Here is a 21,346-nt window from a genome sequence, read left to right on the forward strand (position 1 = left end):
ATTGTTCGAGGGAACCGGGGTAGTATGCTCAACAAATTGGAGTGCCCATCCCTTGAAGGTAGAAGAGTTCTCTCTCGAACGCATATCGTCCAAACTCGCATTTCAGTCAAGTTCTCGCTGAAGTTGATACCGCTGATCTGTGAGAAAACTCAAAGCCAGAATGGAACGCTTTGCCCAATCCCCCCGCCCCTCTTCCAGAGCGTGTGGCTCCGCCCTCTTCACCCCCTCCCCTTCCTCCTTCGCGTCTCTGACTTGAGTGCAGCGGTGCAGCCAGGTGGCTAGAGCGAGTCGGGGATTGAAACATCGGTTAGAGACGTCGTTTTTATATTTGTAACAGAAACGGTTGTGTTTCACGTGTACTCGAGCTTCCTAGCCGTTATTTTGTGCATTTACAACACCAACAGTACAGGCTAGTTCTTCATTTAACTTCGAAGCCGTCACTCGAGGTTGCATATTCGATGCGGTAACCAACGAAACCTGATTACAATTCCTCTCACGCTCTCATTGAATCACTATGATAAGTACCACTTTATTGATGTGCTCAACAAAACATAGCGTGTTGTATATCTTAAGGGCAGTTGGTAACTTCTGTCAATGGTAGCCTAGAATGTTTGCAGATGATGTGAAGTCGAAAATTGGTCATCCCTCTTATGAAAAAACCTACGTGGTACTGCAGTATCAAATGCTTTTTTATACAGTATTACTGCAGTAAATGCAATATTTCAAATGCAAATGCAATAGTTTACACATGAAAAAGGCATAGAGTAGAGTGGGGTAATACGCCCCCGGCCTGTTTTACCCAAAATAACCACCAGATGACGCAAAGTTACATTTCTATTGTTGCTATGGACTGGCTTGACAACGGGGATATCCACTGTGGATCGCATATCAGCAACGCAGCGGAGAGAAATCAAATTTCATGGTAAGTGATATAATTTTCAGATATCAGTAAAACTGTATTTAGATAGCTGCTATTTCGTCAGATATCACAGCTGTGTATGTGGTATGAGTAGACAAGTCAGTACGTTAAAATACATTAGGTATAAAAAGTTGAATCACATTTTGAAAGTAAGACCCTTTTTTGTAAAAGTGTAGTCTGTGGGGTAAAACGCCCCCTTAATGGCGAGGTAAATGGCCCCCAGGGAGCATCGTTTCCTTTTATCATAATTACTGTATTTCATACATTTCTGAATAGCAGATACATAGTTTTTAATAACATCTCGCTTACCTGGTTGAGTAAAGCAAGTAATTTGAACTTAATATTAAAAATAATTTAAATAAAAAAATTGAAATTAAAATGCAAAATATAATAAAATAATGCATCTATTCATTAATTCAGGGATATTTTCTTGTTTCTTTCACATTATAGGCTTAAGTAAACACTTTTGCTATCCAAACAGCTTTTTTTGAGTGAGGGGGCCTATTGCCCCACCTCAGGGGGCCTTTTACCCCACTGGGGGGGGGGGGGGGGGGGGGGGGTAAAAGGCCCCCTTGGCACAATGTTTGTTTTTGTTAAAAAAAATTTAAGTATTAACTTTAGGCAAACTTTAGGTGGCATTATTGTTCATGTCACCGTTGTCAAAAACTATGATTAAAGCTAAACACATGGTTCATTTCAACTTGGAGAAAAACTGAATTTTCCTTAAGGGGGGCTTTTCCCCCACTCTACTCTACTACAAAATACTGCAGTGTACTGTAGCTATAATGCAATATTTTTACTGTATAATGCAATATACTTCCAACATGTTAAAAAATGCAAAAGTCTAAACCTATTGCATGAGAAATTTGTGCATACCATGTTTTGTGTTGAAAGTGCCTTTTTTACATACTGTATTATTTTAATGTGTTGTTATTTATTTTGAAAGAGTGGCTCTGGTTTCATTTCATTTCATTTGCACATGTATTTAATGTTTGTTGTGCTTTTCAAAACGGAAGGAAGTTCCCAAGAGCCATCAATAACAGTTTCCCAAAGTCTATCAATAGGAATGTTTTACAAAACTGGACTATGTTCCCAAGGTCAATCAATAAAACTGGATTGAAAGTGTGTTTTTGGTCTGCTGGTTGTGGTCTGTGGGGGCGCATGCGCGCCGGGTTGGGGTGAGGTTGACGCGGGGGGGGGACTCATGAAACTGTAAAATTGTACTCATAAAATTTTTTCAAGGTTGGCAGGTATGCGTATTTCAAGGGGTGGAAACTCTATGACTTTTTTACGGCTACATTCAAATTGTAATCATCATGCAAATAGTTTCTTTCCTTGGGCGATTAATCAGTAGAATAGGCTTCCAGGAAATATTGTTAATAGAGGATAACACAAAATTTACGGCCGCTTTACGTGATCACCTCATTGAAAATGGAAGGTGGTTTTTGGAAATTTTAAATTAGATATATATTATTTATAGCCTTGAACTTTTATTTTATTTATTTATAAGTTTTATATTACTTGTATTTATGTTTTATTTGTATTGATGTGATGCTTTTAAATACGCTTTATCAATTAATAAAGAAGTAGAAGTAGAGCTGCCGTAAATGGATCCCATCTGTCGCAACACCTCCAGCGGTCACTTAATCCCACGAAGTTATGACGTGGAACTTGTACACCCCCAAAAATATGTTGTATATGTTGGGATTATCTACTAACTGTGAAAGTATCAGGTGAAATTTCGCTGTCTTTTAAAAGATCGAAATTGCGCCTAACCTGTCAGAAACGGACTACAACCAAACTGTCTAGTCAGAGTCGCTCATATTACGTCAGCAGTAGGCTTAGCTATCCCACGACCGGGAAGATCTGTGTATTTTGATCATGCTATGTTTTGCGCCAGACTACAACCACCGGCAGCTGACTACATGCCCTGATCGGTAATGGTTATCCCCACGAGGGATGCATTTCTTATTGGTACAGAAATACTGTTGATGCAGGCTGCTCGCCGCCGCTACCTGCTACAGATTTGGAAAGGCGCTAGACTTGCGGTGACGTCACATACGCGACGTCGGGTCCGTGTAGTCTTTGATCAGCTTATTAAAAAACATTCAAAACAATTCAAATCGGTGGAAAAAATAAAGTATGATCACCAGGATCGATAGAGCTGCCCGACCTGCACAACATATGGAAGCCATTGTCTTAACTTTGACGTGTAACCCGAAATGTAATTTTTTGAAAAGATATTCCCATTCATTTTGCCATAGAGGTTGGAACACATCCAGTAGGGGGCGATGAGATTACTTCATCTCAACTCATCTCATCTCATGTCATTATCTGTAGCCGCTTTATCCTGTTCTACAGGGTCGCAGGCATGCTGGAGCCTATCCCTACAGGCGAAAGGCGGGGTACACCCTGGACAAGTCGCCAGGTCATCACAGGGCTGACACATAGACACAGACAACCATTCACACTCACATTCACACCTACGCTCAATTTAGAGTCACCAGAACCTGCATGTCTTTGGACTGTGGGGGAAACCGGAGCACCCGGAGGAAACCCACACGGACACGGGGAGAACATGCAAACTCCGCACAGAAAGGCCCTCGCCGGCCACGGGGCTCGAACCCGGACCTTCTTGCTGTGAGGCGACAGCGCTAACCACTACACCACCGTGCCGCCGAAAACTTAATCTCCATGAAAATAATTATAGTAGTAAAAAAGAGCCATTCAAAAAAAAAAAGATCAGAAACTGAACTGGAAAAGGAAAAAAAAACCAACAGTGAAAGGGACCGCTATAAAGATATGTAAGTAATGTGGGTGAAGTTGAGAAAATAAGAGGTAATGATAGCAGGTGGCATCATAATTTGTTAGTCTATGGATAAAATGTTCTATCATCACAGAAGCAGTTTAATTATAATGAAACTAATTGTTTCGAGAAAATTGGAGTTTGTTCAGGGTACTGAGGCACTTTTTCCACAGGATTCCATTCAATCAGAACAGTTTCTCGAGAAGGCCCCAGAGACAGCTCGGAGAACGAGGCGGGGCAAGTGTGGCCCCGCCCCATCCCTAAACTACGGGGCGCAGTTACAAAATTTAGTTCTGCCCCTTGAGTATAACCCTTGGGCGGGGCTACACATGCCCCGCCTCATTCTCCTTCTGCCCCTGAAGACTCCACAGCCTGCCTCCTTTTGAAGAACATCTCTATCTATGATATGTAAGAGGACCCGCCCATCTGTCAGTCATGCTCTATGAACTCAATTTTTTTTTTAATTTCTGCATTAAATGAAAAGCAGAAATTGTAACGTTTGACATTTTAATTGCAGAGAAAAATCAGAATGCTCTCCTCTCTCGTTTTTTCAAGTCTTGTCAAAATTTTGAACATGATAATGCTGGGGGGTTGGAACTGTCTTAGGTCCCTAAAGTGGAATTAATATAAATTTACCCCCCCCCCCCCAAAAAAAAAAAGTTTTTCTAATTTTTGCATTGTTGCAGCTGACACAGCAGGTTATATTGTCACCTCAGAGCCCCAGGATCCTGTATGGAGGAGTTTCACCTGTTCTCTACATGCGTTTCCTCTCGGCACTCTGGTTTCTTCTCATCTCCCAAAAACAATCCAGTAGGTGGACTGGCTATAATAAATTGAGTGTGTGTGTGCAGATGGTTCCCCATGATAGACTGACTTCCCATCCAGAATGTACTCCTGCCTTGTATCCAGTATTCCCAGGATGTGCTTCAATACCACACTGATCAGGATAAGTCAGTTACTGAAGATGAACAAATGGTGTTGATTTGTCTGGTTACTTCTTATTCACACATATGATGGTATGAATACTGTTTGTAAATCCTATTTAAAAATATTTACATCCTGTTGGTATTCAATTATTACCTAAAGATGGTGTGTGTAGAAGTCGATCAAGCACAGCAGTGATGTGTACACAGAAACGTAGATGCTTAGTTTCATCATCACTGCCGAGCCGAGAATAAGCCCTCACAAAAAAAGAACAGTAATCACATTTCTAAAAAATTATTTTTTTCCATATTAAAAGTCCCCAAGATAAAGGTTGTAGAAAAAAAAAACCAGGAGTAAATGTCATATTTAAGAGCATGACAGCAGCTACTAATGAAATGCAAATCAAACAAAATTGTCCTGATCTCAATAACAAATTGCAGTCATATTTCTGTCCCTAATCCTACTCATAGCAAAAGAAGGATACTTAATCATGAGGACTATAGAAAAAGAGTACAGAAGCTAAACAAAACACACACACAAAAATTAACCTGACTTTTTTTTTTTTTAAGTACATGACAACAGGCTCAAACTAAGAGTCTCTCAATGGCCAGCTGCAGAGACTGGATCTGAGGTTTCAGCTGTGATCCTTCCTTAATAGTCACTGATGTGGCAACAACTGGTCTCGAGACACCACAAGCTCGTCCAAGAGCTTGCTTGGACCTCACAAAGACGTAAGGCACATTTTTGTCCTCGCACAGTAATGGAAGGTGTAGAATAATCTCCAGTGGCTCAGCGTCAGCGGCCATAACGATGAACTCAGAAATTCCACGGTTCAGCGTTTTAGTAGCTGTGAATTATACCAAAAAGAGCATTAAACACAGTTCCAGGCATAAACAAGCAATTACAATTTACATACTATTTACAGTGGTGTTTGAAAGTTTATGGACCCTTTCGAGTTTAATATTTCTGGATAAAAGACCTAAAACATCACATTTTCACAAAAGTCCTAAAAGTAGATAAGGAGAACTCAAATGAGAAAAATATTATACTTGGTCATTTCTTTATTAAGACTAGATAAATAAGTGTTCTGGCTGCTGAGAGAAAGCTTTGCCATATGAACGTTTATACCGCTTTCTTTGTGAAATAGAACATGATTGTTTATTATTAGATCATGTAGATGGTCTGCAAACAAGTCCCTGTAAATGAGCGGTTAGAATGAATATACATGATTAATACACTATGGCCAAAAGTATGTGGACACCTGACCATCACACCCATATGCGAGTCTCCCCCAAACTGTTGTCACAAACTTGAAAGCACACAATTAAAATGTCACAATACACAACAATGTCTTTGTATTCTGTAGCATTACAATTTTCCTTCGCTGGAAATAAATTTATAAAAAGCTTCAGGGTTCAACATTAACTTTTTAATCCACTCGTCCAGTCAGACAAGAAGAAAGATTTTTCACTTATCCTGACCATAACCTTTTTATTACTATGTATTTACTAGTTCAATGAAAGGAAAGTGGTTGTCACACCCATGCGCACTGGCGTGCACAACAGACTTTCACTCTCACACACACACACACACACACACACACACACACACACACACAGAACCGCACTTGCTTCTAACGACAAGCACCTGCCTTGGATTAAGTGTAATCAGCGCGCGCATAAAAGGACGCTGCACACACCTGCATGGTGCGAAGTACTGCGTTGTTTATCACCATTACTGAGCCGTTGTTACTGCATTGTCTTCCTGGTTATTGGCTCTCGTTTTTGTGTTTTGGTTTCTGATCTTGTCCTGCCCAGTTTAGTCTGTTTGTGCCTCGCTCAACCCTTTCATCATTATTGATTCAGCCTGCTGTTTTGGACTATATGCCCGTTTGTTTCTTTTATAATAAAAAGACACAGTTCCTCCATATACACTTGTGTTCAAAATAATAGCAGTCCAACACGACTAACCAGATCAATCACTGTTTATGGTGGAAATTATATTACTACATGGCAAATAATTTACCAGTAGGTGTAGTAGAGTCATAGAAAACCAACAGACCCAACATTCATGATATGCATGCTCCTGAGTCTGTGTAATCGAATAATTAAGTGAAAGGGACGTGTTCAAAATAATAGCAGTGTGGAGTTTAATTAGTGAGATCATTCATTCTGTGAAAAAACAGATGTCAGTCAGGTGGCCCTAATTTAAGGATGAAGCCAGCACATGTTGTACATCCATTTCTCTCTGAAAACCTGAGAAACATGGGTCGTTCCAGACATTGTTCAGAAGAACAGCGTGCTTTGATTAAAACATTGATTGGAGAGGTAAAACGTATACTGTAAAGAAGTGCAGAAAATGATGGGCTGCTCAGCTAAAATGATCTCCAGTGCTTTAAAATGGACAGCAAAGCCAGAGAGATGTGGAAGAAAACAGAAGACTACCATTCGAATGGATCGAAGAATAGCCAGAATGGCAAAGACTCAGCCAATGATCAGCTCCAGGGTGATCAAAGACGGTCTGAAGTTACCTGTGAGTACTGTGACAATTAGAAGATGCCTGTGTGAAGCTAATCTATCGGCAAGAAGCCCCCGCAAAGTTCCACTGTTAAAAAAAAGACGTGCTGAAGAGGATACAATTTGCCAAAGAACACAACAACTGGCCTAAAGAGAAATGGAAAAACATTTTGTGGACTGATGAAAGTAAAATTGTTCTTTTTGGGTCCAAGAGCCGCAGACAGTTTTTCAGACGACCCCCAAACACTGAATTCAAGCCACAGTACACTCTGAAGACAGTGAAGCATGGTGGTGCAAGCATCATGATATGGGAATGTTTCTCTTACTATGATGTTGGGCCCATTTATCGCATACCAGGGATCATGGATCAGTTTGCATATATCAAAATACTTGAAGAGGTCATGTTGCCTTATGCTGAAGAGGAAATGCCCTTGAAATGGGTGTTTCAACAAGACAACGACCCCAAACACACCAGTAAGCGAGCAGCATCAGGGTTCAAGACCAACAAAATGAAAGTTATGGAGTGGCCAGCCCAATCCCCGGACCTTAATCTGATAGAAAACTTGTAGGGTGACATCAAAAATGCTGTTTCTGAGGCAAAACCAAGAAACGCAGAGGAATTGTGGAATGTTGTCAAATCATCCTGGGTTGGAATACCTGTTCACAGGTGCCAGAAGTTCTCAGAAACTGTGGTTATACAACTAAATATTAGTTTAGTGATTCACAGGAATACTAAATCCTTAAGATTTTTTCAGTTTATACAGTAAATATTTGGAGTTTGTAATGAAAAATGCAGACACTGCTATTTTTTTTGAACAGCCCAATGTTCATTTTTCTTCATTTTCTGTAAAGTAATTAAAATATTGATAGATTTTTCTTCATGTTTTGATGTAGAATATAATGTGCATTGTTCCCAATGCATGGAAATAAAAACTATAAGGATTTTGAGCTTTACTCACGTTTTTAAACACACTGCTATTATTTTGAACACAACTGTACATGCATCTCTCCAATCAACCTGCGCTGACTGACGGTGGTTAACAAACGTTTATCAAAAAGCAGGTATAGTTATGATAATCATTGTGATTTCATGATTTATAGTTTTTCAATAGAACTCAAACCTTAACTGTAACAATAAACAGAAGCTATCCAGGGTCCCATTATGTTACATGTTGTTCTAACCCATTACCTGATCTGCAGTTTTAAGAGTTAGACTCGGCCAAATTCAATGCTTCTGGGGGAAATAAAGTTAAATCGTGATTAATCCGGTAAAACATGACGCATAAAATTAATGTAAAGAAATGAAACTGAAAGAAAACAAGTTGGACATGATAAGAGTGGCAATCACATTGTGAATGAAAAACCGTAAGTGAGTTTGGCACGGTCGTAAAATTCCCACAATATATTTCACGATAATGTGTTAACGTGAACCATACAAAAGAAAAATACAATAAAAAAGTCCAAATGAAATGAAGATTCACCACATTTATTTTACTGAGGTATTTGATCTCCATTTCTCCGATTTCAATTAATTCAGAGTCTAATAATCTATAATTAGATATTACATCATGGTTATTTTCTCACACACACACACTACTCAGCTTCCCCGGAATTTCGTAAACAGTAGCATGCCTGGATCACTGAGGGGATTGAACTAGTTTTGTTGGAACTTTGTTGATGCAACTCTTGAAAAATTACGATAAAAATGGTGATTTTCAATAATCCCTAAAAGATATAAAAGTATAAGGTATATCATTACTATATTGTCTGGACTGGTTATATGTAATACTCTGAGTAATTTTCTCTATTCTGTAAACCAAATTAGATCGGCCTATATGTGGAAAATGTGACAATATGTAGATTACTTATACCAATTATGTAAACTGCTTATTACTATTTAACTTATTTTTTATATTCGATTGCTACTTTAAGCAACTCAAGGAGTTTGTCCTCATCATGTGGCCTTAGCAGAGAGTATAAATAATATGCACATGGACAAATGACACTGTTAAACTCACCTCAACATGTCTTTTACAATCGTTTACCCCACCATGCGCAATGCTAAAGTCACTGTTACAAACAGTACAGTGCACAACACCTTCATTATTTTACCCATATTAGGCAAGGGGACACTTTCGTGTAGTCTGAAATGAAGTGGGTTTTGTATTTTGGTATTTTTGGGGCACTCTGCCATGACGCTCCTGGATACACTGAACTGATGGAGTCTTGGTCCGGGAGAGAAGATGTAAAGCCCGCCCACACCGAACACTGATTGGTCTATTTAACGAGACAGAGCAATCAGCATGTGCTCACCCTCTCTCTCAGGGAGCCGCTATCAATATGCAGGAGACTCTCAGAATTTCCAGGAGAGTTGGGAATAATTCAGCTTGTCCCATTGGACAAGCAGATGCGGATTTGACTTGCCCAGACCGAACATTTAGCTGTCCCGTCCAGTCAGACCAGCTTAAATGTTGAGCCCTGAGCTAGCAAAGCAGATACATTCTGTCCACCATGATTTTTCCCCCTGTAAACATTACCATAGAAGTATGTAAACAAAATTAACCCCAACTTCTGTTATGTAATGTTCAGTTCTCAAAAAACTGTAAACGTGGGCCAGTTCTCAAAAGGTACTAATGCAGAACTGGATCCGTGCCGGTGCCATCCTGGTGGAAAAGAGCTGCAAGAGGCCCAAATGTGTTCCAGCAGGACAATGCTCTTGTGCGCAAAGCAAGTTCCATAAAGACTTGGTTCACCAAGGTTGGAACGGAAGAGCTCAAGTGGCCTACATAGAGTCCTGACCTCAACCCCACTGAACACTTTTGAGATGAGCTGGAACACCAACTGCACCCCAGGTCTCCTCACCCATCATCAATGCTTGACCTCAAAATTGTTCTTGTGGCTGAATGAACAAATCCTCACAACAATGCTCCAAACTCTAGCGGAAATCCTTCCCAGAAGAGTGGTGCTTATTGGAACAGCAAAGGGGGAATAAATCTGGAATGAGATGTTCAACAAGTACTTCCGAGTATGATGGTCAGGTGTCCACAAACTTTTGGTCATATACTACATAAACCTGTTATTTGCCTTGACAGGAGTACTGTTAGAGCTGCTGGTATAGAAAATGAATTAACATCTTCTAACTAATCCTATTTGAGAGTGTATTGTGCCACAATATTGTTGAAATGTTAAAGACTGAAGCAACATCCAATACAAGTTAAAATTAAACAGCTTCGTATTTAAGTAATCAATTCCTTGGGGTAAATTTGCAAACACACACAGACATGGCAAAACTGTTCCATTCAGCTGAAATGGCCTCGGACACATGATATTCAGGCTATCAAAACGCTGTTTGTTGTATTAAATAACTCCTAGTTTTGAATGATCTGCAACACCACCCATCCATCATCTATAGAGTTTATCCAATGCAGGTCATGGGTGCCAACCCCTGCTGACACTGTGTGAGAGGTGGAGTAGAACCTGGACAGGGTACCAATCTATCATAGGGTTAAAGGGCATATCACGGGTAAATTCAGGAGCAAGATCAATGTAATTCTCCTATTTTATATTAAACTTTGGTCAAATATCTGTAACATTCTGCATTCTTTGCAATTTTTTTACCTTGTGCAATACCAGAAAAATTCAGTTGAAATCAAGCCATCTGAGGCAAATTGGTCCGCCTCTGAAAAAACTTTGAATTTCCCAGGAAACACTGATTTTCGTGACGTCATCTGCGGGACGCCTCCTTCTGAATCTGTCGTCAGCGCTGGTTTGTTTTATGAGAAAACGACCTGGTGGTTTTCTGCAAATTTCTTCAACGTTATCACGTAATTATTAAAATGGTTAACAGATGTATCTTGATGGGATTAGTACTCATCGTTTTCCAAAAGACCGGACAACGAGAGAGAAATGGGAGCGCTTGGTCTACACAGGCTGTGCACTGAAACCGTGCAAGCTCTTGCGGCCTGCTGGCGCTTCCGCAGGTGACGTCACGAATCTGGCTCCAGACTCCCTTGGGATTTTTCCAGACGCGTTTTGTTATTTTATTTTTTCTGCTGTAGACAGATGGCCTTGTGCAAAATTACCCTTCTGGATGAGTGTGTAAAGGGACATACTTTCATATATATATATATATATATATATATATATATATATATATATATAAAAGAAACAAAAAAACAAAATTGGTCCAGAATATGCCCTTTAACACAGAGAGACAGCCATCCACACTCTCCTTCACACCTTTGGGCAATTTAGAGGAGCCTGTTGACCAATATGCATGTCTTTGGACTGTGAGAGGAAACCCACACAGAAAGGCCCAAATCGACCAGCAGGTTCAAACCCGGAACCTGAAGTGACACTGCTAACCACTGCACTGTCGGATCTGCAACACATCTGAGGAAAACATAACCTTGGTCTTTTTTTTTTTTTTTGCTCCTGAAGTGTACCTGAGGCTAAATATACCAAAAGCAGTAGTTGGTACAGATACACAAATAAACTTGTTGATCGCAGAGATCCTGTGTAAATGTTACTCTACATGAACTGCTTGAGGGAAACTCTTACCCTCGTTTGCTCCTTTGCGCAGCTGCTTGTAGTTGGATGCCTGCTGCACCAGGTCCAGTATAGTTTTAGTCAGAGTGGCATCAGCCAAAGGGTAGGCCTTGGGATTGATTTCAGCTTCAGTCTGAGATGAAAGCAAATAAAAAGACGGCAGTATTACAGATCAGAGACTAAAAAGCGAAACTAAGCCTAGTTTTCAGTTTCATGTATAATCTATCAGACTGCATAAAGTACAGAAACCATGAAGACCATGTGAATTCAGAATAATCCATGGGGTGATGACTATCTATACCCTAGTTAACCTTATTTATAAACAAGAAAAAGCACCCACATCGTAATCATAAGCATTTCTACTCTACTATGGAGTTAGATAAGCAGCTCGTTGTTTTAATCATTCCCCTACATCCATAAAGTTTCATATGAACGATCGAACACAGAAACTGGTTCTGAGACTCACCATGATGTTAGAGATTTGATTTGATCAGATCAGATCAGGTCCTCTCGGCGAAAGCTTCACGGAGGACAAACACCTGCAGCCTTAATACAAAAGCTTGCGATATAAAAACCCACTACAGTGTTAAACTACAGCTAAAGCACAACGTAATACAAACGTACTCAACTACTGCTGCTGCTGACTGCAACACGTGTTTTCTGAGAGGAAGCACTGCGCATGCTCACGTGTTTTCTGAGAGGAAGCATAGCGCATGCTCACGCTTCTTCTGAACCGGAAGCAGGAAGCGCTTTCCCCGTCCTTCAATCCATACAAATATTAAAAACAAAATTAAATAAATACAGGGAATAAAACACAAGACAGTATTAGTTCAAATACATGGGTTTAGCTATAAGATAACAAAATAAGATAAATAATTCGCTAGAAAATAAATCAATGAATGAAAACAAATGAACTTGATGATCTTTCAATATGATAACTAACTTTACCAAGAAAAATAAAAATTTTGGAAGCGTTTGTTTGTTTGTTTGTTTGTTTGTTGTGCAGATTATTTTAATTAGGACATCGTGTCTCTCACGTCTTTTGTTGGGGTGTTGCTTTTCAGTGCTAAATTAAATTAATCGCTTTATAGTTTCTTTATAAATACTTCAATAATTTTGGCCAAATATGAACCGCTTCATTATTCTTTTAAGAGTTTGTTTGTTTACCTGTACAATAATAGTACAACAAGAGGGTACAGCAATTTTCAATAGTCATGTCAAATGTAACGTCTATGACAAAATATTCAAATAATCTCATCTCATTATCTGTCCGCTTTGTCCTGTTCTACAGGGTCGCAGGCAAGCTGGAGCCTATCCTAGCTGACTACAGGCGAAAGGCGGGGTACACCCTGGACAAGTCACCAGGTCATCACAGGGCTGACACATAGACACAGACAACCATTCACACTCACGGTCAATTTGAGTCACCAGTTAACCTAACCTGCACGTCTTTGGACTGTGGGGGAAACCGGAGCACCCGGAGGAAACCCACGCGGACAACATGCAAACTCCACACAGAAAGGCCCTCGCCGGCCACGGGGCTCGAACCCAGACCTTCTTGCTGTGAGGCGACAGCGCTAACCACCACACCACCGTGCCGCCCCAGAATATCATTTGAGTTTTAAATGAAATTGGGACACTTCTGCCCAGCAATCAATGTACAAAATGTCTTGCTTTGCTGAGAGTGTAAATTTGTTAATATATATTCCCTTTAAAAGTATGTGGACACCTGACTATCACACCCATATGTGCTTGTTGAACATCCCATACTAGATCTCGTCCTCTCTTTGCTGTTATGATAACTTACATGCTTCTGGGAAGGCTTTCCACTCAATTTTGGAGCCTGGCTATGAGAATTGATTTTAGGAGGGGAGGCCTGGTGTGCAGTCTGTGTTCCAGTTCATCCCAAAGGTGTTCAGTGGGGTTGAGGTCAGGGCTCTGGACAGGACACTACAGCAATCTTGGCAATTGGTGTTCTATCCTGCATCAACTCACAACTCACTTATTGGGGCAGCCATGGCCTGAAGGTTAGAGCAGCAGCCTGGGGCCCAAAGGGTCCAGTTTAAATCCTGGGACCAGCAGGAAAAACCATAAGAGGAGTTGAGTGAATGAACCTTTCCTTTCTTCTACATATCATGGCTGAAGTGCCCTTGAGCTAGGCACCTAACCCCCAACAGCTCCCTGGGTGTTGTAGCGTAGCTGCCCACTGCTCTGTGTGTGTGTGCGTGCTCATTGCTCACTTGTGTGTGCATGTGTGTGTTCACTGCCTCAGATGGATTGAATCCAGAGGAAGAATTTTGCTGTGCTTGAGTATACATATGACAAAAAATAAAGTCTTCTTCTTCTTCACGGACTTCACTTTGTGCTCAGAAGCATTGTCATACTGGAACAGGTTTGGGCCTCTTATGGCATTTTTCCATCAAGACGGTGCCAGTACAGATCCAGTTCTGCACTGGTGCCTTTTAAGAACCGGTCCACATTTCGATAGGTTTGAGAACTGAACATTACATTGTAGAAGTTGGGGTTAATTCTATTTAAATGTTACTGGGATATCATTTGTGGGAAAAATCATTGTGGACAGTATGCATCTGCTTTGCTAGCTTTTTATCAATTTACTTTTAAAGTCATTACATCTTTCATTTGAAGGTTGCATGTGTGTAGGTTACCTGTTTTATGAAAGTGGTGGAAGATTTCTTATAGTAGTCCCTTCCATAGTGTCTGACATCAGTGGTTCCAATTTTGGGACCAGCAGTATTGTGGTGCCATGCTGGTAGCAGCTTTCTGGTACCGGCACCAGCCAGAAATCTAATTAGCTTTGCCATAGCAAGATACTATCATACATTATGGCTGGGAAACCACTACAGCTTGCGCCAATTACAGTGGCCCCATTGTACTTAATCTGCATGTCTTTGGACTGTGGGGGAAAACCAGAGCACCCGTGCCCCTTTTCCACCAAAGTAGTTCCAGGGCTGGTTCGGGGCCAGTGCTTAGTTTGGAACCGGGTTTTCTGTTTCCACTGACAAAGAACTGGCTCTGGGGCCAGAAAAACCGGTTCCAGGCTAGCACCAACTCTCTGCTGGGCCAGAGGAAAGAACCGCTTATGTCAGCGGGGGTGGGGGTGGGGGGGTGGTGTGTGTTCTTAAGACCAACAACAATAACAAGACCGCCATTTTTAAGTGACGAGAAGCAACAGCTGTACAAATGTGAAGTCATCCATTATTATTGTTGTTGCTTCTTCCGTGTTGCTTTTGCGCCAAGGTTTATGCAAACGTAGCGATGTAACTGACGTATACAGTGACGTAATGATGTGGCTCCCCTTAGCACCGTGAGCTATGGAAAAGCAAACTGGTTCTCAGCTGGCTCGCAAGTTGAACGAGTTGTGAACCAGCACGGGGAGAACATGCAAACTCCACAGAGGCCCTTGCCAACCGCTGGGCTCAAACCCAGGACCTTCTTGCTGTGAGGCGACAGTGCTAACCACTACACCACCGTATGGAACTGGTTCTCAATTAAGCACTGGAAAAGGGCTATTAGTTTCAGTGAAGAGAAATTCCAGTGCTACAGCATACAAAGAGAAAGTTCATAATTGTCTTAAAGTGCATATCACAGGTAAATTCAGGAGCAAGATCAATGTAATTCTCCTATTTTATATTAAACTTTGGTCAAATATCTGTCACATTTTGCATTTTGTGCAATTTTTTTACCTTGCGCAATACCAGAAAAATTCAGTTGAAATCAAGCCATTTGAGGCGAATTGGTCCGCCTCTGAAAAACTTGGCATTTGGATTTCCCGGGAAACATTGATTTTCGTGACGTCACATGCGGGACGCCTCCCTCTGAATCCTACGTCAGTGCTGGTTTGTTTATGAGAAAACGACCTGGTAGTTTTCTGCAAATTTCTTCAACGTTATCACATAATTATTAAAATGGTTAACAGATGTATCGTAGGAGGGTGTAGCAACACCAATCTTGATGGGATTAGTACTCATCGTTTTCCAAAAGACCGGACAATGAGAGAGAAATGGGAGCGCTTGGCCTACACAGGCTGTGCACTGAAACTGTGCAAAGCTCATGCAACCTGCTGGCACTTCTGCAGGTGATGTCACGAATCTGGCTCCAGACTCCCTTGGGATTTTTCCAGACGCGTTTTGTTATTTTATTTTTTTCCGCTGTAGACAGATGGCCTTGTGCAAAATTACCCTTCTGGATGAGTGTGTAAAGGGACATACTTTCATATAAAAAAAAAACAAAATTGGTCCAGAATATGCCCTTTAAAACTTTGTGGCAACAGTTTAGGAAAGAAACACATATGGGTCTAATGGTCAGGTGTCTACATACTTTTAGCCTATCTAGTATATGTGCATTCCATCCAGCCATCCATTATCTGTAGCCACTTATCCTGTCCTACAGGGTCACAGGCAAGCTAGAGCCTATCCCAGCTGTCTATAGGCAAGAGGCGGGGTACACCCTGGACAAGTCACCAGGTCATCGCAGGGCTGACACAGAGACAAACAACCATTCACACTAACAGACAATTTAGAGCCACCAATTAGCCTAACCTGCATGCCTTTGGACTGTGGGGGAAACCAGAGCACCCAGAGGAAACCCACACGGACACAGGGAGAACATGCAAACTCTGCACAGAAAGGCCCTCGCCGGTCACAGGGCTCGAACCCAGGACCTTCTTGCTGTGAGGCAACAGTGCTAACTACTACACCACCATATGGAACTGGTACTCGATTAAGCACTGGAGCATACAAAGAGAAAGTTCATAATTGTCTTAAAACTTTGTGGCAACAGTTTAGGAAAGAAACATATGGGGGTAATGGTCAGGTGTCCATATACTTTTGGCCTATCTAGTGTATGTGCATTCCACATGGTATAAAATAATTTGTCAACGTGTTGTGCTCCGATCCAGCAGGGGTCAGTGTTTAACTCGAGTGTCTCTTTCCGTCGAAGAGGAGTGAGCTGTGGGGGCTTGTGGGTAGGACGTCCAGGTCAGCCATATTGTCTTCTCCAACCGCTTGAAGGAGAGAGAACGAGAGAATGAAAGGGATTCGGGGAATAAGCCAGTTGTCGGTGAGGGTTTTTATTATTATAGTTTGTAAATGCGTTGTCAAGACGTGCAGGTTGAGTTTATAGTGATGTGTAATATAGTGTGGTTCTGCTCCTTCTACATCTCATACTAACCTCAACTATACTAACTAGTATGGCAGTGTAGTGCGCTATCAGTGGCGCTGTAACGTTCTCACATACTCTTTAGTATGCGGCTTTAGACCTAGCCATTGGTGTTAGCTGATGACAGGTTATCTTCTTGGCCTTGCTAAGGTGACCCACACACTTTGGACAGATTTTCTAGTGCAGGTAGTGTCTCAGCTGTATTTCTGAGCACTTTATCCTTTTCACAACAATTTTATCAGTAATAAAGTCAGTTATGTTCTTTACCTTGACTGCTAACTGGAGCTAATCAGCTATGGTAGCAGGTTCAAACTCCTTTCCCCCCTCCCTGTAAGGCTTTCTATAGTGTGTTATATTTAAAAACTTGTGTTTAAGGTGTAAATTGGTGCCATTTTGTTTTTAGAAAAACGAGTAGCTGAAATGTAGTACAGTATGTCACCAAGTGCTCTCTAAGTTATGTCATTCAGTATGCAACAAGTGTGTACACGACGAAATTTGGTTGCAATTTGGCTCAGCACGGAATTAAATATAAAAGTATATTAAATTATACAGCAGCAAAGATATTATAAAGTGCAATAGTACACTGGACTCTCATCTCATTATCTCTAGCCGCTTTATCCTGTTCTACAGGGTCGCAGGCAAGCTGGAGCCTATCCCAGCTGACTACGGGCGAAAGGCGGGGTACACCCTGGACAAGTCGCCAGGTCATCACAGGGCTGACACATAGACACAGACAACCACTCACATTCACACCTACGGTCAATTTAGGGTGTATTCACACCTACGTTGTTTGGTTCAGACCAAACGAACCAAATTTCCCTTGGTCCAGACCTTTTGGGTTGATCTGAATACAAACCACCGAACTCTGGTCCGGACCAAACAAGCGGACCGAGACCGAGCTGCAAGGTCGGACTTGGTCCGGACCAAAGGAACCCTGGTGCGGATCTTTTGGAGGTGTGAAAGCAGACCGGACCTAATGCGACAGTTTTGCTTTTTTGTACCTCGTGAGCTTCCGTCGTTTGTCGAGCATTATGGGAAACAGAGTCTTGACACTCCACTGCAAAGTGCAAACACTGTTTCGGTTGTCAAGGGAACCTTACAACAGTCGTTCAGTCATTCAGACCAGTGGTAGGCTAGACTACAGAGTACAAAAAATGAGTAGGGGGCAAACATGGGCCGAGGAAGAAACGCGTACCCTTGTGGATATATGGGCAGATGTCCACATATCTGAGCTTTTGGAGAGAACACACAAAAATGCCGACGTGTTTGCTGTATTCAGTGAGAAAATGAAGGAGAAGGGGTTCACGCGCTCCCCAGAACAATGTCGGCTAAAAGTGAAGAAACTCCGTCAGACCTACATTAAAATCAGGGACATTCTTTCAAAAAGTGGCAGTACTAGCGACTTGCGTGAAGAGCCAGAACTGTCACAACATGATGTGCGCTCATCAGCGCTATCCTCTGTGACTACTTTTGAACTTAACGCTTTGTGCACGTGTCGTCTCTGACCAATAGCTGAACGACCTCAGGGCGCGTGTCTTTGTTGACAGATTTTGGTCCGCTTACTAAAATGTACAGTATGAAAGCGAACCGCACCAAAATGAAAAAATAAAAAAAAACATTTGGTTCGGACCAAAGCAAGTGAACTATCGAACTATCCTGGTCTGAATACACCCTTAGTCACCAGTTAACCTAACCTGCATGTCTTTGGGCTGTGGGGGAAACCGGAGGAAACCCATGCGGACACGGGGAGAACATGCAAACTCCACGCAGAAAGGCCGTTGCCGGACACGGGGCTCGAACCCGGACCTTCTTGCTGTGAGGCGACAGCGCTAATCACTACACCACCGTGCCGCCCCACTGGGCTCTCATATGATTTTAAAGTGCCACTGAAATTAAAGCTGGTGTTTTAAGGCTTTTTGGAAATGACCTTTTTAGTGTTGTGGACACACACAGTAGTACTGCTAGAAAGAAAAAAAGCTTTGGCGATATTCATGATTTAAACATGTACTAATTTTGGGTTTGTCCAATTAAATACACTCGAGTGTCTATCCCATCCCTGGGGGCGGTGCTTGCTATACATTAGCAGTAAACAAGGTTCATTTGAGTATTCTGTTTCTCAACTTCCCTTAGTTCAGAAAAAGATGTTTGTAGTTTCTTTCTGAAGTATTACCAACTTGGGGCTGTACACTATTCAGAATGCTTTGCGACCGCAGACTCATCAATTCCATCTTAATAGGCTGTTTGGGCTTTCTGCAGCAGTAAGAGTAAATAATGTAAATCAGCTAGCATAATATTTTAAATGAATTATAAGCCAACCACTCGGATCCATCCTGATGATGGGTGGCCTCAGTTCAAGCATGTACGTAACTCCAAAAACGCAAGGCACCTCATCGTCTAGGATCTAGTCATTGTTAAAGTTGACAGGCGTGGGTCTCCATATTTAGTTAGTTCCCTAAGCTACTGTCAAGTTTGTTTAGATTCAGCAGGGGTGTGGTGCATCTTGAATAATATTGCCTGTGTAAATCGGTCAAGCGCTTTGACACACTATTACTCGGACTTTGTTTCAAAAGAAGATGCATCAACATACAGAATCCTGTTAAGGTATTTCACGTGGACGAATAACTTGGATAGTTTGACATGACAAATTGGTAGACTTGTTCCATCCTTAGAATCTCTTCCTGAGTTAAAGTGGGTGTCTTTCAAGTTCTTTCAAGGTTTGAGCCATTGGCGTTATGGTTCTAGTTCTCCACCACCTCGTGAATCTAGATACAGGAACCTTTTACAGCTATAGTCCTGAAGATAAGGTGTTGCTCTGTTTGGTTATTGATATGGGTGGCTTTCATGCCAATCCTACAATAACCTTTTTGCTTTTTCGTTGTCCTATTGATAATGAAATGATGAGTAATGTGTTGTTGATACTAAAGACAGTATTGCATCCAATCACTCAGCTAGCTGTGTAATTGTGCGCAGATGCTAACTGTACAACAGTTTTTCTACGGTAGAATGAACAATTGCAGTGTCCTTTTGTTAGGTTAGAAAGTTTTGTAATGTGATGAACCAACCTCTTTTTTTTTTTCTTTGTTTATTTGTGCTTGTGTTTTGACAGATTGTTTGAAAATGTATTTTTCATGTCTAGATGTACATTTTGCTATTTTACCAGACAGATGTTGCTAGATATCAGCTGTATAATGTCACTACTTCTTTTCTGATTTGCAGAGGAGGCTGTATGCAGCACAGGCTGCCTGTAAGGTTGAGGCTTCCGAAGCACTCAGGTTCGTGCCACAGGAGGTGCAGGTCAGTAAATGTTCACACACGATCTGTATAGAGAAACTTCTTATGGCCACGTGAAGCCATGTGCCCTTGTCAAGTGTTTAAAAGATATACGCAGAATCTTTATTTTTAAATAAATTTCTGAGTGGATAGTATCTCCATCCTTGACTCTTGTATGCTGCATAAATGGGAATAAAAAATATACAGGGATGTGATTTTTCCGCGAATTCGCGGAATTTCGCTTTTTTCACCTCAAAATTAAAAAAAAATTTTTTTTCCGATTTTTCGCTCAAAAATCCACATTAATATCCTATTCGTTCCGACTTTCAGTAATTCCGTCATTGAGATGAAACGAGGTACGTGATTGGCCCATCGCTCTGTAACAACCAATGAACGCACTTGTTAGATAGCTGTACGTAAGCTCGCTTCAAACAAAGAGTTGAAAGATGGCAGCCTCCGTGATCGAGCGTAAAGATGCACCTGATCATCAGTTTGGTGTGTGTTTTTAAAGTAAATAAACATGGGGAAGAAGAAGAAACAACCCAGCTCATTTCTTTCCCCATAATAAGCCTGTGAGTGGTGATGGCGTCACTGCACGTGCGACGGAGTGACGAAGGTTGCCGTGGCAACGGGGCCTCGCGCCATCTGTTGCTTCCTGGATGCGCATGCGCACGCAATGAAAGCTGTGGTGAAAAGGTTAGCATCGGAGGCTAAACCTGAGGAGAAAAGAAGGGGCGGTTTTTATTTCAGTTTGTTTTAGTTACGTCCGAAGAAACAGCAGTTTAAATCACGGCTCTAGTTTACAAATCAAAATGGTTACTCAGTGAAAACAAAACAAAAGCTAGAGAGAGGGGGAGCGGTGGGAGTTTAACCTGGGAAAGTGAGTCTGTGAGGCGGCAGTGATGCTTGACCCCTCCCGCCTCCTCTCACTTTACCTCAGAGTCTCTGCCAACTTCATCACAGATTATTTCACCTTTTTCACTCGAAGTTAGTTTTAATTTTCGCTCAAAACTTTTCCCACAGCGTGGATGTAAGGTAATTATACACAATTTTGATTTGTTTATTCAATATTAAAATGTTAGTGCAAATAATACATACTTGCCAACTTTTCAAAATTCTCATGAGGGAGAAAAGTGCATGAAAGACATTTTCAGTTGGCCGAGGGTCTGATGCGCGGTTGAAATG

The 21,346-nt window shown here is 41.4% G+C and overlaps 2 protein-coding genes across 2 annotated transcripts in view; one reads left to right on the plus strand and one right to left on the minus strand.

Annotated features, from left to right (window-relative positions):
• Positions 1-4,215: 4,215 nt before the first annotated feature.
• Positions 4,216-12,410, minus strand: snu13b (SNU13 homolog, small nuclear ribonucleoprotein b (U4/U6.U5)). Its single transcript, XM_060938912.1, has 4 exons — positions 12,338-12,410; positions 12,180-12,259; positions 11,726-11,846; positions 4,216-5,496 (listed from the first exon to the last, which is right to left on the minus strand). Exons 2-4 carry the CDS (start codon positions 12,180-12,182, stop codon positions 5,234-5,236), a joined length of 387 nt encoding a protein of 128 aa, XP_060794895.1. The 5' UTR covers positions 12,183-12,259; positions 12,338-12,410; the 3' UTR covers positions 4,216-5,233.
• A 4,267-nt stretch (positions 12,411-16,677) lies between these two features.
• Positions 16,678-21,346, plus strand: part of LOC132898176 (cytochrome b-c1 complex subunit 2, mitochondrial) — a 29,386-nt gene continuing 24,717 nt past the window's right edge. Inside the window, exons 1-2 of the mRNA XM_060939614.1 lie at positions 16,678-16,792; positions 20,108-20,185. Coding sequence (XP_060795597.1) covers positions 16,760-16,792; positions 20,108-20,185 — 111 coding nt within the window. The 5' untranslated portion in view covers positions 16,678-16,759. The remainder of the gene's footprint in view (positions 16,793-20,107; positions 20,186-21,346) is intronic.

The sequence above is a fragment of the Neoarius graeffei genome, chromosome 14 (genome assembly GCF_027579695.1).
Source record: "Neoarius graeffei isolate fNeoGra1 chromosome 14, fNeoGra1.pri, whole genome shotgun sequence".
Lineage (NCBI taxonomy): Eukaryota > Metazoa > Chordata > Actinopteri > Siluriformes > Ariidae > Neoarius > Neoarius graeffei.

Bases quoted from the DNA above. Each gene is read 5' to 3' on its own strand.
- snu13b (XM_060938912.1), bottom strand. The intron at 5,497-11,725 runs GTAAGAGTTTCC...TATAATTCACAG, and splicing joins GCGCAAAGGAGCAAACGAGG to CTACTAAAACGCTGAACCGT.